This window comes from Anguilla rostrata, chromosome 9 (assembly GCF_018555375.3).
Source record: "Anguilla rostrata isolate EN2019 chromosome 9, ASM1855537v3, whole genome shotgun sequence".
NCBI classification, from domain to species: domain Eukaryota; kingdom Metazoa; phylum Chordata; class Actinopteri; order Anguilliformes; family Anguillidae; genus Anguilla; species Anguilla rostrata.
The window spans coordinates 42796315-42822315 of record NC_057941.1 but is presented as its reverse complement, the minus strand read 5'-3'; the positions used below and the strand labels follow the sequence as shown (position 1 = coordinate 42822315).

The 26001-nt window shown below is 53.6% G+C and overlaps 1 protein-coding gene across 1 annotated transcript in view; it reads right to left on the bottom strand.

The window, feature by feature from the left end:
- ncor1 (nuclear receptor corepressor 1) overlaps positions 1 to 26001 on the bottom strand; it is a 77876-nt gene that overhangs the window by 19485 nt on the left and 32390 nt on the right. Inside the window, exons 15-27 of the mRNA XM_064353167.1 lie at positions 23831 to 23964; positions 22806 to 22996; positions 22238 to 22342; positions 19536 to 19598; positions 15334 to 15470; positions 14814 to 14940; positions 12305 to 12800; positions 9384 to 9507; positions 8629 to 8830; positions 2408 to 2565; positions 1684 to 1804; positions 1402 to 1497; positions 238 to 338 (exon numbers count right to left, since the gene is read on the bottom strand). Coding sequence (XP_064209237.1) covers positions 238 to 338; positions 1402 to 1497; positions 1684 to 1804; positions 2408 to 2565; positions 8629 to 8830; positions 9384 to 9507; positions 12305 to 12800; positions 14814 to 14940; positions 15334 to 15470; positions 19536 to 19598; positions 22238 to 22342; positions 22806 to 22996; positions 23831 to 23964 — 2055 coding nt within the window. The remainder of the gene's footprint in view (positions 1 to 237; positions 339 to 1401; positions 1498 to 1683; positions 1805 to 2407; positions 2566 to 8628; positions 8831 to 9383; positions 9508 to 12304; positions 12801 to 14813; positions 14941 to 15333; positions 15471 to 19535; positions 19599 to 22237; positions 22343 to 22805; positions 22997 to 23830; positions 23965 to 26001) is intronic.

Below are 26001 nucleotides of genomic sequence, written 5' to 3'. Positions count from 1 at the left end.
CGGGGACTCGGCAGGGGGGTAGGGTTAGGGGGAGGCCTGTGGGGTGTGGGGACTCGGCAGGGGGGGTAGGGTTAGGGGGACGGCCTGTGGGGTGTGGGGACTGGGCAGGGGGGTTAGGGTTAGGGTTAGGGGACAGCCTGTGGGGTGCGGGGACTCGGCAGGGGGTTAGGGTTAGGGTTAGGGGGACGGCCTGTGGGTGCGGATCGGCAGGGGTTGGGGACGGCTGGGCGGGACTACCTGAGTGATGGAGCCGCCCCGGAACGACGGGCCGTCGGCGGACATCTTAGCGGGAGTCCCACGCGTTATGCTCCCCTCCTGCATGGCAGTCATGGGGTTTCCTGAGAGAGAGACATAGAGACAGAGAGAGAGAGAGAGAGAGATAGAGACAGAGAGAGAGAGAGAGAGACATAGAGACAGAGAGAGAGAGAGCATGAGAGAGAGAGAGACAGAGATAGAGAGAGAGAGCATGAGAGAGAGAGAAGGCATGACAGAAAAAGAGAGAGAGAGAGAGAGAGATAAGCTGGGGACTGGGAGTACAGAACAGAAGCCCTGTGTACAGACACATAATTTCGTCATGGGGGTCAGCAGGTCACAGGCGCACAGAAAGGGCACATCCCTGTCCCCAGGGGAGCAGAGGTGAGCAGTGTGGAATATTCCGGAGGGCGGCTGCTGTGCTCCTGTTGTGAAAGCATCTGAGCTTCTTCGCTTGCGTGACACATTCTGTCAGGTCTGTGCAAACAGAGCGTGTCGGAGTGGAGGTGTGTGGGGGGGCGACAGCGGCAGACTCGCTTTCTCAGATTCGAGGGTGACGTGCCCCCCCCTCCCCCCTCTCTGTCACCCTACTTCTCACTTCAGGGGTGTCATGTGATTCAAGCAGCACGCTCACTTCCGAGTTTAGATTACAACAAGGCATACGCACACCCTCCCCATGCGTGTCACTGGTGTACAGAATTCATGATCTGTCAGAAGAAACTGACCAATGATGTATTAGCAAAGAGCATCCACAGAATATGGGGGGATCTGTCACACATTAGCGAGCCGAGCCGGTCGGTCTCGTAGTATTGCAAGAATACGAGTTTGGTACATATGATGCTACTGACCGGCTAGTTGAGATCCATTTAACCTTTAACCTCTTTGGCCCAGTGCACACGGTACTTTCCAACGGCGACCACAGCAATGCAAGGAGTCAGGACAGCTTTCTGTCCAACAAAGTTTGCTCTAATTGGCTCTCCGTTACAGTACCACTGCTCAAAACTCCCATTCAACTTCCTATCCACACTGCCCACGCACGCTGCACTCTGTGCCGCTTTGCAGACGGCGGCTTTGTCAAGAGCGCCGCGGACCGTCGGACTCCACCAATCGGCACGCGGGAGGAAGCCGCGGCGGGCCCAGCGTTCGTACCTCTGACCACGCCCTCGTACTGCGTCCTGGAGAGCAGCCCCTCGGCCTGGGAGATGGGGCCACGCGGCGAGCACTCCTCCTGCTTGATGTAGGACGCTGCCACGGCAACCAGCGAGAGAGAGAGAGAGAGAGAGAGAGAGAGAGCGAGAGAGAACCCGTGTCAGAACCCACGCAAAGGCCCGCCCGCCGGACTGCCGACGGCGGGTAACCGAGCGAGGGTGGGTGGGGGTTGGGGGTGACGCGCCTCCCGTCTGGGTTGGGTAATCCTCCTCCTCCTCTTACCTGGCTTGACGGGGTCTTGCTGCCTTGGCAGGCCCATGGATATGGAGCCCACGGAACTCTTCGCTCCCTCCGGCCCGTAAGCCGCTTGGCTGTGGGAGGGCAGGTACGTGCCAGGAGTTCCCTGAAATGGCAGGAACACCGAAAAATACGGCGGGGGGTGGGGGGAGTTGTTACGGCCCGCTCTGAAATTCTGCCCCGACGCTCAACCCTCGTCATGGGACACCGAGAACAAAATGTTACAAGCGGGAGGAAAAAGGTTATATAGTTGAACGTATTCCAGTTCCAGCTCCTTAAAAATCCCCTTCGGATCCTGCCCCTACAGTGGATCCAGGCCGCGGCAGGCAGGCAGGCGGCTGCAGCGAGCAGGCTGCTGCTCTGTGCCATCATCTGAGGCAAACCTTACGCCTCAGAAGTGTCGAGCAGAGTGGAGAGTAGACGGGGCACGGTTCTGTTCTACTGTTGGAGATGAATTTTTAAAGCTTAAGGAAGGGCAGGAGGGATTTGAGACGGCTTAAAGGCTTGGCAGCAGCTGACAGTGACATAAATAAGTGGTTAATTTTCAAAAAAGTAATTAGTGAATTAATTTCTTGTTTTAAGCTGCTCCTCATCAGTTAAGAAAAGGGGCAGATATGGACCAGAGGTGCAGGCTGGGATGTAACCTCCCAACCTCCCTGTTTCTCCCTGTCCCCATCCCTCCCTGCCTCACCCCTCACCCCAGGCTTACCTGGGAAATGGACCCGCCCTGTATGAAGGACGGCTTGTCGGAGGGCTTGGAGGTCGGAATGAGCGGGGGCGGGGATGGAATGTTGGGGGGCCTGCTGTGCCGGGAGAAGGTCACGCGGACCCCGTCGGCCAGGTTCTGATTGGGCGCCGGCTGGAGGACTGCAAACCGGGGGGGGGGAGGGGGGCGGGGTGAAAGAGAAAATACGAAAGGATGAAGGACCGGTCCAGACAAAGGTTCCACACAAAAGTCCTCTTGCTAGCGCTGAAAAGAAATCACTGTGGATCATTGTCCAGTTCATCACACCACAATTTCTGATTCGGAATATACAGCAAATCACCTTCATTTCCAAACACAGCCTTTAATGCCATTATCCCACAAGACAACTGAATTATTTATTGAAGTACAGTGTAAAAGCATGCACCCATTTAAACAAAAACATGCAGAGATCAAAGAAAATCATTTTTAAGAACGTAAGTTAAGAAAGGCAAAGAATTAATAATTAAAATCAAAAATAAATCTCTCAATGCAACCTAGTTGTAAACAGTACTACAGGTACGCACACACCCTTCAACAATGATGAAATACAGAGCATTCTACCAAGAAAAATCATATTTTTCCAATGTAGCAATTTAACTATCATTTTCTACAGTGTCATGACAGACAGCAAAGATACAATAGAAAGAAAGAAATAGCCAATAAATAATAATTTAAAAAATGGCAGCAATGGGGTTAATGACCTATACTGGCAAACAGAAGAACTTCAGGTTTAAGCTGAGGGTGAGGGAACTTCTTATACCCCTGAGCTAGGCTAACTAGCGTGAGCTGTTTGATGAAGGGCACAATCACATTGGGCATTTAATAGGCAGCCCTTTGACCTTTGCCCCTTTGCCCTCTGCCCTCTGACACATCTGGAACAAGAAATTAGCCCAGGGTCGCATAAGGGAGCCATCAGCCTCCGCCCTGGGAAAGACATGACGCCAATTCTCCTCAAACAAATACGCCCCAAAAAATAGTGCAATTCCTACTTGATCCGGCACTCACCGAAAGCAGATCAGAATATTTTGGTTAAAAAAAAATATATATATATATATATAAATGTGGCCAAAAGCCAATGGATAGCGGAAATGGCGCTCAGTAAGTGCCCCGCCTCACGCAAGCGGGCGAGCGTGACCCAGCGTTACCCGCCTCGCCCTCTACGCCAGCGAAGGAGTTCCTCAGAAAATCCAACTCCCCGAGTGAGGTCTGGCGAGGTCTAGCCGTCAAATCCCTCCATTTAACATTAGCCACAGTTTTCTCTGCGCAGGGTGCAACCGAGGGCGTGACGGACGACGGCCGTGCGTTAAGACACACAGCACAGAGCACATCCAGCTGCGCAAATGCGTATAAAGCGTAAAAAAATAAAAAAATGCAAGCTACGCACGGCACCCGGGGTAAGAGCATCTGCTGAGCAAATAAATAATGTAACGTGAAGCCAGTAGGGGCCTCTTTTTTTTTTTGACAGTATGACACGAGACTCCATTTTAGAGCTCGTCTGAATGAGATACAGCCTCCAGTGTGACCCGCGTCAATAGAGAGCTTAATGAAATATTGAGAGGGTGGATGCGAAATGGAGTCGGCCGCGCAAGGGCCCGGCTAAGCCAGAGATGATCTCCTGTCAGCCTCCTAATTGTGGACACTGAGTGATATGTCTGGTGACCTGGCCGACCGCTCACCGTGGACTACTTCAGCTCATCCCCAGCTCCCCCGAGGACCCATCCAGGCTGACTCTAATGCTAATCACGCTCATGCTCCTACGGAATATTCCGGTAAAACTGCGCCTCACGGTCATATGAAAACTAGCCCTGATTTTATTCTTCCAGGTTGTTCTGCCCAGGGCAGTGAGGAAAGGTATAGGTGTGTGCGATACAGTAATTCGGCCTATTTTATTTCATTAAATGGCAGTTTAAAGATCTTTGTTGCTATTCACCATATTAGCATTCAGTTAATAAGCAAGGAGCTCATTGGCTAAAACTGGCTAATAAACGGACTCAACGCATCAACAAAAAAATAGAGCCACCCCCAAATTCGACACCAATCAATCTACAAAGCACGCCATCGATTCAGCGTCGTGAATGATCACCCATACCAAAACAAAAAATGAATAAATAAGTAAATAAAAATAAATGAATCAATGTAATAATAAAAAATAAAAAAATAAAAACATTTTAAAAGCCGATTGGAGGCAAATGGCCAGATGTCAGGATTAGCGGGAGTAAAAGAGAGGAAGAGCGTTTTTTACAAGCACCTGTGAGATGGCGGAAGGACTCTGTTGCTCGGACCTCGTGGGGGATTGCGAAGGAGGAACTTCTGGAGGCACGCTCCGGGCCGCCGTCGGCTGCGGGGAGTCTTGCTGGGTCCGGGGAAGCGTACTGGAGGCACGTGAGCGCGAGCGCCGGCGGCGCACGGCTGCGGTGGCGCTCGCTCGGGTCCCGCTTCATGTCGTACGGATGGAGGCGAGGGCCCGAGGCGACGACGCCTGCGAGCTCGACGATCGACCGCTGTCATGCCAAGGCCGCTGTGGCAGAGAGTTCCTGAGGCGACAGATGAACCAGCGCGAAGAAACTTAAAGGTCTGTTAGAGCCAAGGCACCTGCCTCTGGGGAGTAGGCTCTGACTTTACTCTCGGCGTCACAAAAAAAAACTTTACATCAGGTTAACGTTGGTTAAACCTGGCACAACTGGCCTCTGGGCTCCTGCTTTACAGCTGGCTTTCTTGGTTTCCTATAACACGGCCCTTTCACGTAACTAACATTCAATGGGGGAACGGCTGAGCCAAACCGCATCCATCTTTGCGTTTCCAGCCTTTTTCCTGTTGCTTGCCCCTTCAACGAAAGCACATCTCGCATTCACCTTGGGGACGGGCTGAGACACCACAAACGCGTTCCCTCCTGCAGCTCTTGATGGACGGCATACAGGCACAGAGGTGTCAGGCGCACGGAGTCTTCCAGAACAACACCCGGAGAGTTCCGCCCCCCTCCTTCCTCACCACCTACTCAACCGTAGCTCTTAGTCAAGACGCTCGTCATCTCCCGCCTGGCCTACTGCAACCCCCTCCTCGCTGGCCTCCCTGCCTTCGCCACCAGACCTCTACAGCTCCTCACCCAGAACGCTGCTGCTCGTCTGATCAACTGCTTTCCCAGACTCGGCCATGTCACTCCCCTCGTCTCCCTCCACTGGCTGCCGGTATCAGCTCGCATTAAAATGACAAAAACCTAGCAGCTGGTCTATCAGGCAGCGTTACATCTTCAAGACATCATCAGGCCCTACACACCAACCAGAGCTCGCCCCACTCTGTTACTGCTGGGCTCCGGACCAATCACCTCCTGCGCACCTTTACTTCCAGGTCACGTCTCCTGTGTGTTCACGCCCCCCCCCAGGGGTGGAATAAGCTTCTGCACTCAGACCAGCAGAAACCCTGGTGATGATCTTACGCAGACTGAAGATATAGCTCTTCAGATTGCACCATGGTTCCCTGACCTCCTTTAGATAGTCTTTCATTCTTTCTTTGGATTTTCTCTTTCCTCTTTTAGGGAAGATATAGCTGTGCAAAGACACAGGTTATCTGTCTAGTGGTACTTCCTTTAGTTACAATAAAAATAGTTGGTTTGTTACGTTATAATTGCACTTACCAATTATAAATGGATCTTCTGTGAACCTTTTTTCTTCTTTTTTTTTTTTTTTTTACATCCTTGTATTCCTGAGAGTTACAGCGACATTCTCTAATTCTGTGAGTCGCTCTGGATAAGAGAGTCTGCTCAGTGACTGCAATGCAATGCAACACAATGCTGCTGCGCCAAGAGGCACTGCACTGGGCCCCCCAACACAAGACGTCACTTTTAAGGCGAAAAGAAATTCAAGCCTTTACAAGCTCAGGCCTCTCTGAACGTAATCCCTAGTCGACACACAGGAAGTGTGTCACTGCTGCACAGGGCTGTTTGGCAGGGACCGTGTCACAGGAGAAGCGGCGCTAACCCAGCTAACCTCACCGTTCCCTTAGACTAGCGCATCAAAGTGACTTTCCCGCTTTAAAAAGGGCAGCTCCACTGCGAATCGCACTCCCTCATTAATCCACTGCAGCCTATCCTGCGCAGACGCTAATCTCCGCGACAGGTTTCGCGGCGAGCGAAGACGAGCTAGCGTACGAGCCGACCCAATGTTTTTTTTTCGGGTTTTGCGACCGCGCTCGCGGACCTCGCTCCGACGCCCGTTCTGCATCGCGCGGAGGCGCGGGTCCCGCGCGGCACCGACTGAGCGGCGGCCCGCCCGCTAGCGTGTCTCCGAGCGCAGACGCGCCTCGGCGTGACCGACTCGGTTTCGCATCCGTTTAGCGGCGCGCTAGCCTCGCGTCAACGGCTAATCCGCGCTCCGAATGGAATTCTCAGAAGCGTCGTTTCAAAACAGCCGAAGCAAAGCTCCCTGAATATATATTTCAAAGATCCAAAAATCAAGGAGAATTTTTTTTTTTTTTTTTTGGCAGGGAATTATACATCAAGTGCTCACTTTGGAGCTAGAGGACATCATAAAGCAATGATATAAATCAATAAATTTTGCAGCGGAAAACAGGAATATTCACTGTTGTGAAACCACACATTGCTTTTTCTAAACGCACCACCAACTGAACTTTAAGGCAAGAGATGACAAGTTACATTTCTAACTTTTGGTGGTCAAAGTAACCTCTCACGACAGAACCAAAAAAAAAAAAAAAAGAACTACCTGACAGAACGACCATCTCCCGCAGAATGAATTACGAACCGGAAGATTTGAAGACCAGGTGCACTGCTCAAATGAACAGAAGGAGTGAGTGCTCGAGGCCCGGGGAGACACTAAGCAGGCTCGCAAATGAAGCCCCTGTTTCAACGGCTTTCAAAAGAAATCCCTTTCAAGAGAAGATCTGAGGAAGTCAGGCTCCATTACTCATCCAGGTCAAGTCAAAAGAACAGGAAATGTTTGGGTGGAATTGGCAGCGGGGAACGCTACGTTCGCGTGGGGGCAGTGAATGTGTGTTGTGCGGTGAGAATGTGTCAGCAAATGAGAGTGTGTGCGTGTGTGCGGATGCGTGTGAATTTGCTACTGCATTTTTGTATTCCTGAGAGTTACACTCAGAGTCATAACAGCGTCTGATAAGCAAATGTAGTGTAATGCAATGAATAAATCTTGGGGGACAGGGACAAATCTTGAAATTATTTGAGCAGGGGAAAAAATATGAAAAAGGGCCCTCCTCGTGCATAGACACACACACACACACACACACACAGACACTCATGTACACACACGTACACACACACACACACACACAGACAGACACTCATTCATGCACACACACACACACACACACACACACTCATTCACACACAAACACACACACACAGACACTCATGCACCCAAACGTACACACACACACACACACACACCAGACTCATGCACACACACGTACACACACACGTACACACACACGTACACACACACGTACACACACACACACAGACACACAGACACTCATGCACACACACACGTACACGTACACACACACACACACACACACAAACACACACACAAACACACAAACACACAAACACACAAACACACACACACACACACACACTTGCACACACACACACACACACACACACACACACACACACACACACACCTCTCGGGGCTCCCTGGACCCGCTAGTGCATGTGTACGTATGATGTGGAAAGTATGAGCATGTGCGCTGGTTTGCGGTCGCGTACCCATAGGTGTGTGTGTGTGTGTGTGTTTTTGTGTGTCTGTCCGTGCGCCTCTTACCCTCCCTGTCCAGGATGGTGGGGCTATCTGGTTTATGGTTGTGTACCCATAAGTGTGTGTGTGTGTTTTTGTGTGTCTGTCCATCTGTCCGTGCGCCTCTTACCCTCCCTGTCCAGGATGGTGGGGCTGTCTGGTTTATGGTTGTGTACCCATAGGTGCGTGTGTGTGTTTTTGTGTGTCTGTCCGTGCGCCTCTTACCCTCCCTGTCCAGGATGGTGGGGCTGTCTGGTTTATGGTTGTGTACCCATAGGTGCGTGTGTGTGTTTTCGTGTGTCTGTCCGTGCGCCTCTTACCCTCCCTGTCCAGGATGGTGGGGCTGTCTGGTTATGGTTGTGTACCCATAGGTGCGTGTGTGTGTTTGTGTGTCTGTCCGTCTGTCCGTGCGCCTCTTACCCTCCCTGTCCAGGATGGTGGGGCTCCGCGTGGCGTAGCGGGGGTACCCCGACGGCCGGCGGTCGGGGTCGGCCTGGTCCTGCCGCTGCTTCTCCTCCTGGTGGGCGGACTCGTGCACGGCCTTGATCTGGTGCTGGTACATGGCGTAGCCGCTGAGCGGGGCGCCCAGGGGCATCCCGCCGGGCCCGAACGGACCCGAAACCTGGGGAGCGAGGGGGAGCGTCGTCACGGATACGCCACGCCCCGTCTTACAGACACAGGCTAGATATGACACATAAACCCAGCAGTCATCAGATCCTGATGATCAGCAGTACCATCTGTGACACGTTTTGCCTGATATCTCTGTACTCTGTACTAGGCTTTACTGTCGCCAGTTTTATACAACAGAAACGTCACACCATCAGCTGTAACAGTGTGGAGGAAAGAGATCACCCTTTCTCTTTTTTAAGGGCTAAAGGCCATAGCCACAGCTGCTTTACTGTGAATGTGGCGCCCGATGTGGAACTTCTCATCCTCACAATAAAAGAGCTATGTGAATGACAGCCGTAGCACATACAGTAAGAGGGTGGCTCTGGACAAGAGCTGCTGATTGGCCGCACAGGTAAAGGGGCGAAGCGGGGACTGACCGTGGGGGAACGGATAAGAGCTGCTGATTGGCTGTACAGATAAAGGGGCGGAGCGGGGACTGACCATGGGGAATATTGATAAGAGCCGCTGATTGGCTGCACAGGCAAAGGGGCGGAGCGGGGACTGACCATGGGGGGTATGGTGGCTGCGCGCTTCTGGAGCTGATGGACGTTCATGGGGCCCTGCTTGGCCGAGGAGACCAGCACCGAGCCGGGGGGGTTCAGCAGGGACAGCTTGTCTGGAGAAAACATCCTGAGGGAAAGAGGAGAGACGGCCGTGAACGGTACACTCCTCTCCAAACTTCAGGAACCACTCAAATAATACACTCCGCAGCCTGTCTCAATGATACAGAACGCTCGCGCAAACCGCTTTTTACGGTTAAGGTCAGAGAGCAGCACAGGAACAGTGGATCTCACTAACACGCCAAACGAAAAGGAAGTGGGGAAGCAGAGGACCGAGGACAAACGAGTTAACGGAAATCGGACCCGGGCCGCGCCTTTAGTCCTGCCCCGCGCCGAAGCCCCACACAAAAACAGGCACGGCTTACCCCTGCATCGACAAACCACATGTGTGCGAGCGGCTGGAGACCAGGATGTTTTTACTGCTTTCTGGCCATCTTGGCCGAGCTCTATTTGAATTGAAAAGCCCCGTTCCAGTAATACGCCTCTTCCCACCCCGATGGAACCTTCCGGGGCCAAGCCAAGCAGGAACCTAACTTGCCCCGGCTGGCAGGACTCGGATTGTTTTCCCACTCGGCAGCTCGACCGGGAGGAGAGAAGCACTCTGTCAGGCTAGCGAGCACGGGAGAAAAACCTGCCGTCAAGCTTTAACTTTGATGAAGGAGAAAACAGACCCAGGTCAGCTATGTTTCGCATTAATCCTTACTAGTGTCGATCCAATCCATAAGCATACGCCTACCCGTGCCTTCTGCGATACATTTAATATTTTGAAAAAGCTGTCATTTTCTCACACTTTCTGTACTAGAGACCAAAAGAAGGATCATTTGGAGAAGGAAGAAATTTGGGGGGGGGGGGGGCGCTCAGAACCTTCACAACAAAAACCTCCTTTCAGGATTCTTCCTTCCCAAAAAATCCATGGAGCCGATAGACAGGACGTCATCGCATAGTTCTCCTAGCACGACGCCGTCCCGTTCAGGCCAGCGGTGCGGAGCCAAGCGGCGACGGCGGCCATCTTTCCATCGCCGAGCGAGGCCAGGTCACGCCACGGCTCCGTCGCGCCAAGACTAATAGCCTAGCGCTCGTGCCCTGGGACCAAACAAAAATCCTTGGATTTCCACTGCTGGGGCCCGTCAGTTCTTTGGCTACAAAAGTCACACCCAATCCAATAACGCCTGTCTGTTGTCCAGCCGAAGGGGAAGAGAGATATTTGGACAGAGGCCACTTGACGCTAGCCCGCTACCTACACTTCACCGTCTTGCAAACAGAACTCTCGGTATCCACAGATGAAGTAAATGTTGGCGAGCAAATTAACTAGGTAGCCAATTGTTTAGCAACTCGTGCTCCCAAGGGTGACTCAGAATCTTTCATTTTTTTATTTTTGGTAAGTGTGGTTCACTGTGATCACGCAAGCGTCTGCAGGGATAGACTTTGTTGGCCAATGTTGATGGGGGGAGTGCCGTATCGGGCTACGTACACAATGAAAGCCGTCCCAGCGGGAGCGAAAATCAGCCCCTGCAAACCCGGTCTCGGCCCACACGCTGTAGAGGAAAATGGCCGCTGTCCTCTGGGTTGGGAAAGCAGCAACAAGAACCCCACCCGAAACCACAACCCGGGCCTTTGCCCTTTCCAAAGTCAGAACGGCGTAGCCGGAGAAGTACCCCCTGTTTGTAGCCCCCTTTCAAGCCTGAAAAAGACAGCGGAGAAGCAGCCGCCACGCTCAGAACCAGCCAGCTGGACCTCCTTCGCCAACCGCAAGCACGCCTGGTTCCAGGTCAATGCACACAGAGCGTCAGATCCAAAAGCCTTTCAGTCCGGGCTTTGTTTTCTGAAACGGAGATCTATTTTTTCTGCACGTTACTGCATCCGTATACATTGCACGCGTATATAAAGGGCTCTCAAATTCAATGCAACTCAAAAGTAATAACTTCAACCTTTTCCACTTTCAATTCACAACTTAAAGTGACTCAACTGTAATTAGGTAAAAAAAAAAAAACGTTTTAAAGCTGATCTGAGCACGACCCATTTCACGAGCATAAGAGCTTACAACTCAAATGTGTTGAGATTTACTTGAGGTTGAACAAAAAGGAGAAAAGGAGAATCTTGACCTCCTCGAATGAGTTTGCTCGAGGGGAACCTCCCCGCACCACCCAACCCCCAACCCGCACTCGCACCCCCACCCACACGCCAACCCCCCAACAGATGAATGTGTTTTTGTGGCGCTGCGCGACGGGGCCTGGAAAGGAGAGGACGGGCCATTTGAAAGAGCGAGACAAACGTCCGCCCGGCTCCCTCAGCCCTAAAAACAATGACTTGTGGGAAGGGGTCAGAGCCAGGTCCCCCCCGGCCCCGCCCCCAAAGTGCATTTTGCAATTTTAGCACCGCGAGGCTGTTTTTTTTTTTCCTTCTCCAGAATCGAAAGCTTTCAGATCAACAGTGTAATTAACTCAAAATACATCGTTTCTAAAATGTTTTTCAGGGCACCGTCAAGCTTTTAGCTGAAATTGCCGCTCTCTCGCCAAACTGAGAATTGCAAACATATTCCTTAAAGGGACAGTTCACTCGACGCTCCACAAATATAGAAGACGTGTAAAGTATCCTACAGTTACATCAACGATTCCTGTTTCTCTTAGACTGTAAACTACATTAAATGTAGGAAAACGTTACAGAAAAAAAAACAAAAACAAATGTAAACATCATTTTAGACATCAGCACTGCAACTTACAGTGCCATTATAAATGTAGGGAAATTTTATGCAAATTAATTTCTTTAAATTGATGAAGGTTGGAAGTGATATTTTACGCATCAGTACTGCAGCAGACAGGGCGCCGTCAGGTGAGCACGCTGAGGAAGCCAGAGAGACGCGGACCCACCTCGGTCTGTCGGGCTCCATGTCCACGTCCTCGTCCGCGCTGCAGGTGGCGCTGGAGTCGTTGTCGGAGTGGGCGTCCCGGTGCAGCGCTCTCTGGGGCAGGCCCGCGCCCGCCTCGCCCGCCTCGCCCCTGTCGCCCTTCTCCTTGGCGTCGGGCTCCAGCTTCACCTTCACGTCGCCCAGCGCCCTCACGTCCACGTCCATGGGCTCGCTCTTGGTCTGCACCTGGGCCTCGTAGAGGGGGCGGGGCCTCTCCTCGGGGGGCGGGGCCTCCGCGCCCTCCGGGCTCTTCTCCAGCTTCACCCGCAGCTCGCCGTACAGCGCCTCGTGGGCCTTGGCGCCGCCGCCGAAGTCCCGGCCCTTGTGCCCGCCGTCCCGCTCCGGCGAGGCGTCCCCGCGGGGGGCGCCGTTGGGCCCGTCGGCCCGCTGCTCGCCGGCCTTGCCGTCGCCCTGGGAGGGGGAGGGGGCGCTCTCCGTGTCCGAGCTGTTCTCCGCTCCTGGGCGGGGGGAGAGAGAGAGGAGGGCGCGCGGGCATGGCTAAGTGTGCGGGAGGGCACGGACACCCCCCCGCACCCCCACACCCCCGGGCACACGCTTGAAATGGCGACCTTTCCTCTGGGAGCTACGCGGCGGCGGCGGCGGCGGAGAGCGCAGCCGTGCTCAGCGTGCCGCGCTCGGGTCGCCGCGTGCAGCGCGGTCACCCGACACCCCGGCCGGCGCCCGCGGAGCAGCTGCGAAACGCAATCCTGTCGCAATCGTAAAAGTTTCTCAGAAATGCGCGCGGACCAGGCGGACGTATCTGGACAACTGACAGGTCGCATTACACCCAAACCCAGATACACCCACCAACCTTCACAAAAAAAAAAAGGGGGGGGGGAGGGAAATAAAGCTGAGTGCCAATGTAACAAAAATAAATAAAGCACATGATATAAAATGAGGAATAAAAAATGGCTGGAAGACAGCAGCGCTGATACAGGCCGGCGAAACCGCGGTCAAAGGCGAGGGCGGTATTTTTAGGCGCAGACGTCACCTGCCCGGGCGGAAGGCGATAATTTAAACGGGGACGCGCGCGCCGCGGCGGGGTGCAGGGGAGTGCAGGCGGGGGGGGCCGACGGTCACATGACCCCCCTGTTTCCCAACCCTCCGGCTGGATTTACGGCCAGCCGGGGAGACCTGGGGTCACTCTGAGGAGCGCCGGATAAATAACCAACCGCGAAAGAGCGGCGACCTCCCCGCCCCCCCCCCACCCCACACACACGCAGAGGCGGGCGGGCGGCCCAGCGTCGGCACCGCGGCGGGCCGGCGGCCGGCGCTATGGAAATGGCGAAGGCGGGCGCGACGAGGTCAGCTGGTACGGCATCAAAGCACGCCCCGTCAGGACCGGGGAGGTGTCAGGGAGTCAGGGAGAGCCCCTCCCCCCGCCGCCGCCGCCCTTCACACCGGCAGGTCAGTCGAGGCTAAACGCCCAAACGCAAGCAGGCCAGGTACGCAAGCTCCGCCCCCGGACGGCATCAGCAGCCATCCAGAGACGGCCCAGTAAAGGACGTTTGGTTATGCGGGATGCCCAGAGAAGGAGGAGGAGGAGCAGGAGGAGGAGCAGGAGGAGGAGGAGGAGGACCAGGAAGAGGGGAGAAAGAAATGGAATGGACTAATGGAAACACTCTTAGTGCCTATTGTGTGTGCGGGCCGGACGATTTGCATATTCAAATCCAGGCTCTGCGATTGGGCGGCGTCGGGCGGAGCAGGACGCTCCTGACCTCGGCCAGGTGAAAGGGTGCGGATTTGGATGTGAGTGGAAGTGGCCGCTGGTTTACATGGTCATGCCAGCTTAGCTCCCTAAAGGTTGAATAAGATCACCCCAGGGCAGGCAAAAATTATTCAGATCTCCTGACGTCCCTTTACATTAAGACAACCCGACCCACCCCGCTGCACGGGTGACTGAGCTTCAGCTTCAGCGTCCAGTCGAAGCTCTGGAGACTCGCTGTTTTAGTGCACACGATCCCCCCCCCCCCCCCAGGGTGCTGCACCCCCTGGCTCCGCAAGAAGAAACATCCGGAAACATTTCGACCGTCTCTACGCTGTAAAGCCATGTGACAACAGAATTTATGCAAAGACGTATGGTGTGGACCCCACCCCCCTCGCCCCACCACCACTTTCCAAAATAAAAGAGTAAAACTGATTTGCCGGAAACAGATGGAACTTTCAGTTGCTGATGAAAAAAAGATGCCTCACTGGCGAGCACACAATGCTACGAAGTGTGTGTGTGTGTGTGTGTGTGTGTGTGTGTGTGTGTGTGTGTGTGTGTGTATTTATTTCTATGTGCCTGAGTACCTCCGCATGTGTAGATATACAAATGGATGTCCGTTTGCCTGTGTGTGTGTGTGTATTTATTTCTATGTGCCTGAGTACCTCCGCATGTGTAGATATACAAATGGATGTCCGTTTGCCTGTGTGTGTGTGTGTATTTGTCTGAGCGTGCATTAGGCAAATGTTCCTTTAAGAGTCCTGACCTTCGCTATCCTCTGGGTTCTCTTCCTCGTTGGAGCCCTCGTTATCCTCATCATCAGCGGCCGAGGTGGCGGAAGTCACGCTCTCGCTCTGTGACACGTCTCGGTCGGCCCGGGACCTCCGGGAGTCCTGCACGGGGGGGGCCAAACGAGCAGAGACGCATCACACCCTCCCCCCCGACGCGACTTCCTCGCCAGCCATCCTGCGACGCCTCGCCACACAAGAGAACCCCCCCCCCCCCATTTCAAACCCCCGACATCTCTGCCCGCTGCCTCCCTTCCCGTAAAGCGTCTCTGGACCTGACCCCACTGTCCCGTAACTGGCGCGGCTCAGCCCCGAGCCTAATTCGCTTTACCTTGCAGACAGAGCAGAATTAAGGAGGCACACAGAATCCCCCCCGATTCGGAACCTGAACTGAAGCTACTACAGTAACCCCGGGCGACGGGCGACGGTCAGAAGCTCCGCCCGCCCCTGGCTCCTCGGGAGCTCCCGAAAAGCCCCAGCGGGGCGGCCCCCTCGTACCTGTTTGTGCTGCTGGAGCAGGTTGTCCAGGTTGTGCCGTCTCTTGTAGTTGAAGTAGAAGTTCTTGCACTGCGCCTCGCTCTTGGTTCCCACCATCTTGGCGATGGCCGACCAGTTGCGCCCATGCTCTACCAGGCCTGAAACCACAGCGGCGGGTAAAACTCCGTGAGGGCATGGCCAGGCTCGTTACGGCGGGCGGCGACCGAATCGGCTGGGGGCGGGGCGTCTAAGAGAGCGGCTGTGACCTAACTTAAGACCCACCCCCCAGCGTCTACAATCCGCAGGGTGACATCATCCACATTAACCACTGAAGGAGAGAAGATATCCGAGGCAGTAGTGGATTAAAAAAAAAAAAAGGAACAGAAAAAGTATGTGAACACCAAGTGGTTTGCCAAGTAGCATTATTGGGTTTTTAAAAAAATTTATATTTTTTTATAACTATTCTTCCAAGAGAAGAAAAAATCATAAAAATGTAAATCCAAGACTTTCCGCATCAAAATTCCCTACAGAAAATTCTCCCGGAAAAAAAGCGAACCAACCAAAACCAACCGAAACTCACCGACGCGCTCAAGATGGCAGCCCGCATCGGCCCGACCGCCGGCCGCCAGCAGGGAGACCGTGACCACCCCGACGGCTAATCCCGCAATCGGCTTCGACGGTTTCGATAAACTATCAAGACAAAGCTCAACGCGTCGGCGCCGGACTGGAACCCGGCCGAATGAAAGCCTCCCCGCGGCACCGCGCTGTTTTTGTACCCGGAGTCCTGACGGTCACTCTTGGCCGCACTTGGCGAGAGGAGCGCGCTGGCACCGCGTCAGGGAACTCTACCCGCAAACAAGATCCGATTAGCACATCGCCGCGGACGTGTCGCAGCACGAACCGAAAGGCCTCACCGCCTCCTCTCTCGCGGGAGAAACCGCCGTTTGGGGGGGTCGGGCCGAGTGGAATTCCTCGAGAAGCGGGTTAGGGGGGGCGACTGGGAAAGCGAAGAAAAATCCAGATTTAAATAAAACCGTTCGTGCGTCGGTCATCGGCGGCGGTAACGTTCTCACGACGTTACGGCGAGTATTTGACGGTCTTCTGGGACGGCCGTTGGCAAGGCCAAGTGCCACGTCAAAACTTAATGGGCTTTGGAAATGTCAACAGAGAGCAAGCCAGATAACTGGACCAGGAAGTCCAACAAACGGCCCCAACTTCAATATCCTGATATTTATCACCATCCCATCTGTTAGGTTTATTGTCAAGTTCATTCCAGTTTGCTAGCAACTGTCGAAACGTAAAAGGCTAGTAATTAACAAAAATGCTACGCGTATTATTTCACACATTTTGGAAGCATGTCGAATTAAAATGTAGATACCAGAAATACACGTAGGCCCACAATTATAGCAGCTCGCCAAGACAACAGATAGCTACAGCCTACAGGAAAGGCAGCCTGATAAATCAAATCAGTGGGCCATATACATGAGGACTAAATTTAGCTTGAATTCAGTAACTGCAGATTTTAACACTGCATCAACACTTTCTGTTCAGGCGCAAGGATGATGCAATGCATTGTGCCGAGCGCACTGTCACAACTTCAGAATACAGACACCTGTCCACACAGTCACGGTTATGAAGTGAATTATCACCGTTGTATATCCCAGTAAATGTCACCTCAGCAAGAGAGCACCTTCACCAATAACCTTAGCCAGTTATCCTTAACTATCTAGCACTATAGCTAATTTAAGCTAGGTACTTGCGTAACAAACGTTATTACGGCCTATAAAAAGAATACCGTTACTAGGCTTTAAGGCTAGTGGCTTCATCGGTCAACTTCATGCTAGCTAGATAGTTAATGCTTATGCTAACTAACAAAACTTAATCGAAAGTTTGAGCAAAACACAGGCCATTTTCAAGCGCTGCGTCCTCAGACGACGGGCACATTATTTCCTTGACGCGTAATCTTAAGAACCGCCGAACGTTTACTGGTTTTTAGACGAAGCAGGCACGCCGGCGCGGGCGCGGGCACGGGCTCCCGAACGGCGTCCGCGCGCCTGTCCCGGGTGTTTACAGCGCCGTCACCGCCACCCCCGCGGTTTACGCCCCGCTGTCGGGCCGCCCCGGAGACGGAGGGAGCGCGTGCGGAGCCCCTCCCCCCCTCCAGGAGCGGGCCTCCCGCCGGCGATCCGGACGCGGCCCTGCTCCTCTCCGGCGTGCCGGCCGGACCGTAAAAAACCGCGAGCGTGAGTCAACATCCTCTCCGCTCCGGCCTCTGATCGCCCCGGCCGTTTCTATTCAGGAGCGGGGGGGAGAGACGGAGAGAGAGAGAGGCAGAGAGAGAGAGAGAGAGAGAGAGAGAGAGAGAGAGGCAGAGAGAGAGAGAGAGAGAGAACGCTAACCCCTTTCTGACCCTCTCCCGCTGTTAAAACAGAATCGTGTCTCTCCCAACGCAGACGTGGCTTTGCTTTGCCAGAGTCCTTTTATTTGCCTTTACACAAGTAGCTGCCGTCCGGACCGATGCTGATTCCGTCGCTATCCTGCCGAAGTTTATCTTCGCTAACCCAAACAGCGCTATAATCACCCGGTTTAATCCCACAGACAAATACAGCGAGCCTCTTTAAAACTGCACATCCAATCGTAAGTCTTTTCTCGAGATTCAACAGTAGTAGCCAGCTGAAATAAACAGCCCGGCTGCCTGTGCAGGGCTACGCTCTTATCAAACTTCACTGTTTATCAGCTACATAAATATGTGGTTAAGGTTAAAAAAAAAAAAAAGTATTCATCCTGTATTCTGATGCAAGGGTGAACTTCCGATGACCTCTTCCTGTTACCACAGGGGCAAGCCCCACTCCACTCTAGAGTCACACAGCCCCTGTGAGTCTGCTGCAGGCACGTCCAGGTAGGGCACTCGACCTGTTAAGCAGAACTTACGATATTACAGGGACCTGCTTTCCAGTGACCTTCTAGGAAAGCCAATTATAAACTGTACTTTGCCTACATCCTGCACCTCTCAGCTCAACCCGAGCCCTGGCCAGAGCTGCGGAGTCACGCTTCGCACATCAGTGCCATGCGGCTTCCAGAGCGGAGACCAGCTCACCGTGAAGGGAAGCTTACGACCCGAACCGCTGCTCTCCTCAACCAGGGGAAAGCGGGCGGGCAACCTGAAGCACAGCCGCGCGGCCCTGACGAGTCCAGATGGAGCTCCCACCGCACTCAGCGCCTCAGTCAAAACACCAGGCCCTCGTGCTCCCGTCAAACAAACAGGCTTTCCCCCCCGTCAGCACAATCGTCCAAAGGTACACAAGAGTGCACCCGTGCGCGAACCCGCGCCGACGCGACCCGGCACACGCACGCACGCACGCACGCACGCACGCACGCACGCACGCACACACGCACACACGCACACACGCACACACGCACACACGCACACACACACACACACGCACACGCACACGCACACGCACACGCACACGCACACGCCCACACACACACACAACACACACACACACACACACACACACACACACACACACACACACACACACACACACACACACACACGCACGCACGCACACACACACCACACACACACACACACACACACACACACACACACACACACACCACACACACCACACACACACACCACACACACACACACACACACACACACACACACACACACACCCGGCCTCTCACACGGCATTCAGACTCAATACCCGGCAGACAAAGTAAAACGATTATTATTATTATTATTATTATAATACCATAATACCTGGCTCAGCCTCCCAGCCCTCCCAGACGCGCGCGCTTCCACAAAGCGTCTCTTCCGAGTAACAGACGGACATCTCTAGAGAGCGGCCAGAGCCGCCGCTGTCTTTCAACTTCAGACCGCGCTCGCAACGATCGCCCCCGGCGACGCGTGCGTGCAGTCTCCCTGCGATTGGACGGGGGCGGGGGCGCCACGCCACACCTCCGCCCCCCCACCCCGGCCCCCCCCCGCACAAGAAACTTTTCACCAAATATGATCGTGTGCTAAAAGCTTCCAGTGAAGCAGAGGGCGTGCGTAGCTGCGCGTATGCGCGAGTGTGAGAATGTGTGTGCGTGTGTGTGCGTTTGTGTGTGTGTGTGTGTGAGAGAGAGAGAGGGAGAAAGAGGGAGAAAACAAGGGGAAAGGAGGGGAGAGGCAAGCGAGAGGGAATTGAGTAAGAGGGAAAACAAACCTTTTTTGGCCACCTCCATTTCTTCCTCGGTCCAGCGAGAAGTCTCCCCAGCCTCTACAGCTCCTGAAACCACAGGAACACTCCTATCAGCCCAGAGAGAGAGCGCGCGCGAGGGAGAGAGAGGGAGCGAGAGAGGGAGAGGGAGGGAGAGAGGGAGAGAGAGAGAGCGTGCGCTGCCTCCTCCTCCCAGCTCTCCTAAACTAATAATCTGTTTACATTCGGGGCTGCTGGGCCGGGCCCTCTGGAAGGCAGGGAGCCTGTCAGCTGACCAGCCTGCCGTCTCGCCTCCCCCTGGGGGGGGAGAACGGCCCCGGACACCCCTGCTCTCCCCACCCCCCTCCCTCCCTCCCTCCCTCCCCCCCTCCCCCTCCGCTGGCTCCGCTCCGCTGCGATCGGCATCCCGCGGCTCCGCTCCGCTACCTGGGCCCGTGCCATTGGGCCGCGCGTGACCCCGCCGAAGCAGGGGGGGGAAGGGAGGGGGGCCGGGGGCGGCGGCGCTTCACAGAACAGCCGGCCTGCCAGCGCCCGGGAGAGGGGCCCTGAACCTCGCCCGGCGCTCGCCGGCCTCCCGGACTCCCCGGTACAGAGCGCGCGCGCGCAGGACAAATATAGTCCCAGGTGAACCCTGACATTTACGCCATTTCCACCCCGCCGCCCCCCCCGCACAAGCAGAGCTCCAGCGCTATCGGCGAGCGCGCCGCGGAGACCGCGCGGGGCTAACCAAATAAAGGCAGCTCCGCCGTTCAGGAGACCCCAGCTCGGGGGGGATGAGACAGGGCGCCCCGTTAAAATCGCTCCCCAAAAAAAGCACTAAATAATGGCGAACACCCATTCCCCCCATTCCCCCCCCCCCCAGGGAGGCTGATTCGCTGTAAATCCCAACGGCTCTCAAACCCTCTCAACAGTAAGACCGTCGTTTCACGGTTTCGGTTTGAAGAGCGATTTCGAACGTAAACAAATTATATTACATCCACTATAAATTAAACAATGTTTAACCGGCTGCTTTTCAATGGAATGTTTGTGTGCCAGCGGTCTTATCAGCCGGAATCTGACCCCGGCCAAGGCCGAGCGTCGGCGGAGTGAACAAATTAATAGCTGGAACGTAAATTTAGCGAGCCGCTTCGGTCGCTGTTTACCAGCGGGCGCGCGTCTGGAAGGCCAACGTTCGATTTGTTAACATTAGCTCGATAGCCTGCGAGCTCCTCCGGGGGAAAAACATTTGTGTTGCCATCGTAAACAAAATAAATATCGGTATCCAAGTTCAGGGAGCGCGCTCGTAAAGAGAAATCGCACACAGCGGCAGATGTGCTCTGATAAAGCAGAATATTCAAAACACTGCCGTTGGTCATCTTTCTTAGCTGGGTAAATAAATTAAACCGAAACGGTTTTACTCAAGATTCATTAGCAATGCCCACAGGAAAATGGGTCAAATACAGCCGTGGATTATTTTCCACAAACACATTTAGCGATTTGTAATTGACTTGAGACGAATGAACCAGACAATTTCACAGTGCTTTCCCTCAGCTTCGCAGTCCAATGTGGACGGAGCTCGATCCAGCTCCAGTCTTATGAGGCTCATTCAAAAACAGTCGAAATTCTGAAGGCCAGACACACAAGGTGCTCGAATCGCATCTTGGCCTTTAAAATGCCTCATGTACCAAGACAAGAAACCTCTTTGTGAATAAGTAACCGTAAAATCAATCCAGATAAAAAAAAGTGCATTTCAAACAAATATCATTACTTACGGACTGCAGTATTTTGACTGGTGTAAGACCTCACACTCACACATGACATCAATGGCAAACCTACGTTTAGAATACGATAATTGTTTCAAAGCGTATGGAATTTCTCACAGGTAACAGAAACACGGAAATACCCAAACACAGTTTGTGTGTCAGAAAACAGAACCAGAACTCTGCAGCAATGTCTTCTGGACAGCTATGGGAAAATAAGAGCCAAAAGTACACCCTGTAAGGCTAATTTCTAAACCAGCAGAGGGCGCTACACTAGTTTGCAATCACTACCAGGCCCACTCTGACCCAGACAGAGGTGGGGGATAGACACTGGCGTTTTCAAAGCACCAAAGCAAGAGGACAACCACCGAGATCAGACAAGCAAACTGTTAAGCTCTACCTCCTTATCACAATGACAAAAAAAATGCTATAATAGCATATTGATGGAATATCAAATATCAAGTGTTACTTCGGAGAAACAGCTGAACTTGTACAGTCACCACTGAAACAACCACAGACGTTCACCAACAACAGGCTCCGTAATCCCGTGGAGTTCCCTCTCCCAGCGGGAGAACAAGTAAACAAGGTTATCTGCAGCATGCGAGAGGAGAAGCAGGACTGCAGGACTACCTGGGGAAGCCCTGGTTGCTATAGCATAGCACGAGCTCCACCTCTGAGCCAGTAACAGGGGAAGCAGTGGTGATCCTGCAACTAAAGCAGCTGGGGGCGGGGCCTAGAAGGCTCTGTCACCCCCCCCCCCCCCCTCCCCCCCCTCCCCCTTGCGCTTATGTCACGCGGTGCCAGGCAGGCAGCGGCCTGGGCCCTCAGCTGGGCACGCTCTGCGCAGGAAACGGCCCCGAGCGGAGCCGACGCGTCGTCTCATCCACGCGCCGCCCGCGTCACTCTTTCCAGAGATCAGCCACGAAGAAGACCAGCCGGGGGGGAGGAAACGGAAAGATGGTCACCTACCTCTGTTCGCCTGGACGTCCATGGCTACTGCAGCGGCCTTGGCGGGGTCCCGCGCGGGCTTCTGGGCCAGCTCCAGCTTGGGCGGCTGGGCGGGCTCGGGCAGCGCTGGAACAACAGCACGGGCATAGCGGGGAGGTCAGAGGGAGCCAATCGAACGAGACCGACGCCCGGCAACCACCGGGGCCCGCGCGGCGACAGCTGTCCGCTGTTTAACTAGGAAGGATGTGGCAGAGCGGCGGGGAGATTAACTGTCTCCGCGGCAGGAAAAAAAACATATCGACAGGGGGGGGAGGGGTGGGGGGTGTGACCATAGAGACGGGTTTTCCGAGGTCTCGCGAAATTCGAACCTTTGGCGCACGTCTTCGCGTGGCAACGCCACGGGGAACGGGTGCACATGACGCGCGTGGGGGGGGGGAAACGGGGGGCGTACCCACACCCCCCCCCCCACCCGCGGGAGGGCCAGAAAACGGCAGAGAGGGAGAGGGGGAGCGTGGGATGGATAAAACCGATCCAGAGCGCTCACCACACAGAGACGCGGCGGGCTGGCGGGCGGGCGGGCGCGGCTCACCTGGCTCGGGCGCGGGTGGCGGCGGCTCCTCGGGCGCCACGGTGGCCGCCTCGTTGGCCATGGAGCGGGTGGTGATGCGGCCCTTGCGCCGGCCCTGGCTGTTGGCGGTCTTCCGCCCGCGCGGCGTGCTCTGCTCCTTCCCGTCCTCGTCCTCGCCGCCGTCGCACTTTTCCTTGTCTTTGCCGATGTCCCTTCACAAGGAGGGGGGGGGGGTTGGATTACTCTGGGCCCCAGCCTTCGGGCGAAGCCCCCTCTCCTTCAGTCTAACCCCGGGCTGATCGGGGGGCGACGGCTTTCAGCAATGCTACAGGGGCTCCAGCTTGAATGCGCTGCTATACAAACTGAACTACTCTCTGGGAACAACAAACAGCTATTTCCGCTGAAAGCCTTTGCTGATGGGGCCATTTTTTTTCCGAATCGGCTCAGCAATCTGAAAAGAACCTTGGTGAATAGGGCTAACACAATATTGACAGTTCCGCGGCTATCGGTGACGAATCATTCAAGGTGAAGCTGAAAGCTAGAGAGAAACAAGCAAGCAGGCTTAACTTGCGATAAAACTGAAAAGCTACAGATTGCGGTCGAGACGACAGCGCATTTCGCTCAAGACTGAATTCGTCAGCTGTAACCTTCTAAAAATTAGTGTCGCACACTTGTTAATGCGCAAAAAAAAAACATTTTATTTATTCATCTATACTGCATGAACTCAACCATCATTTGTCACCATTAGAAAGTAGGTAGTATAGAAAGTGTGCAACCGTGTCTATGAAATTTAACTGAAATACTGCAATACTCATTGGGTCTGTAAGAAAAGTCCCCTGAACAGTTAATTTCAAGTAGTGGGAATGTCAATACTTTACACACTGCTGGCAGACAGTTCAAGGACACACTCCCCAGATAAAATGTGCAACAATCTACAAGGATCAAATCTAGGTTAACTTGCTGTACATACACAACTAAGTACCTGAATTTAAAGGCGGTTGTCCACACACCCAGACACATACAGTACACACGCAGTCCTAACTCACTTGGATTCCTCTCTTTCATCTTTCTCCTCCTCTTCCCTCTTCTCCTCGTCCTCTTTTTTCTCCGCTTTCTCCAACTTCTCCTCCTCGGCCTTGTCTTCGGTTTTCTCTTCTTGTGAAGGACGCGTTAGCTGTTGCTGAAGCAAAAAAGGGCTTCTGTTAGATCCGAGCCGTTCAGTGTCTGAGTCCTTTCTCTAATTTGTGTCTCGATTTGAGCTGGCCGACTGCAAACGTTTACAATTTTAGGCACCAAAAACAACGCGAGGTGCCAACTCCTCTGAATGAGGCAAATGGATTCCTGTTATTGCAAATGAGAGGCCACATTTTTCTTTACTCGCAGTATCACAGATTTTGACACACTGCACAGTTTTGACCCGCCAGGCCAATAAAATCTGTTTTGCGCAGTTATTTCCATTTCACAGCTTGGATGCACTGATGTTTTTTTGTTAACCTACACTAGAGACCTACGCTTCCATCGGGTCGCTTTTTAAACGTCGGGAAAAGGAGGCCGCCCAGTCGGGACGGGATCACATGCGCGCTAACACGCTAACAGCTAGCGCCGATCAGAGACGCCTCTGACGCGCGCCCCCGGGCAGACGGGATCTGCGGGCCCGTTTGCGCTGTAATCTACACGCTGACACACGCTGATGCTAATGCTACGCATGTGACCTGGGGCCGCACACACGCGCTCTCCAGCCAGCAGCATCCCCGCGGCTTTCTGCGGCCACCGAGCCAGCACTCAGCGTCGCCTCTTCTGCACCCCCAAAAAACGGTTTCTGACCAGGCAGGTGCTCGGAGGAAGACCCCCTCCCCAGTAAACCCCAGCTAATACAAAAAGGCCTTCACGATGTCGCTGCCGCGCAGTGGCAACGTCATAACGTCGGCAAAACATTCCAGCAACGCTGCGACAACATTTTGTGTCCGCTGGGGAGGCTACAGGCAAGCGCGGCACAGGCTTCTGGGTAAAGCGGACAGCAGAAGTGTTCATGGAAAGATGCACTTAAGAGCAGCGACCCCATGGGTAGAGCTCCTGTGAGAGCAAATAGATTGAGACAAATAAAGGGTCAATAAAATAATGTAGTTGGCAGGCAAGTATATATAAAGGTCATAAAAATGTAATGTTCATGCTTCAAATGTAATGACGCAGACCAAGTATTCATGCTGATAACGAGGGAGTCAACAAAAATGAGACAAAGAAAACAAATGCAGAATATAGATCTATTTATATGCAAGGCAACTAGTTCATCTCATGAGCTATAAAATACAGTATATACCTTAAACAGTCAGTCGTGTTTCATACAGCTTCTATTAAGCTTCCCTATCACACATCCTGGTTATTATTTGCTTTAGCCATTCATTTATGTGCAAACCAGTTGCAGTCTTTCATCACCTTGCATAAACACCTTATGTTTAGCCTGGCTGCGTGCAGGTCACCAGCTGCAGCCCAAGACGCGTCTAGGTCATAAACGCAGGTGAGCTAGCGCCTGGCTAGCACACAACTCCCGCTCGGCCAATGTAAAACACACCAATAAAATCTCTGAATCCAAAACCGAAGTATTACAAAACAATCAAAAACAGGCCCATTATATTTTAAAGCCCTCAATTTTAAGGGAGCGGTTTCCTTCTCGCTCTCTCTGCACAAGTTCCTTCTCAGTCCTTTAAAATCAGACTCGCGTAAACATGCAAAGCCAGCCAAGGTGATTAAGGACCATTCCAAAACCTCATCGGAATCAGCGCGCGGGCCTCCGAAACATTCCTAATTGCCTGCTGTTCCTTCAGAATCGCTGACACTAATCAGTCTCTCTCTCTCATGGACGGAGAGCGCTTCGCTGTCCAGCGATGCTCAGTAATTTTACCCAAAGTTTTACACCAACTTGCGCACAAAACCGAGGTTCCGGAATCGTCTGGGTTCAGAGGTCAGAGGTTAAAGGTCCTCGCGTTCTCTCGTGCAGCGCCTTGTGCGCTCCCTTGTCACATACGGAAACACTCGTGCGGCAGTTCCTCGGGTCCGCGATTAAACAAACCGCTAACTTCCCTCCCGTGCTACGTCACGCTCCGGGGACAGCCATATTTGCAGCGTGGACCTGGGTGCGAGGAACCAATCAATCAATGAGTCAAGAGCCATTTCAAGAAGCCAAGAGAAGCGGAGAGCCAATCAGTGACAAGTCCATAGA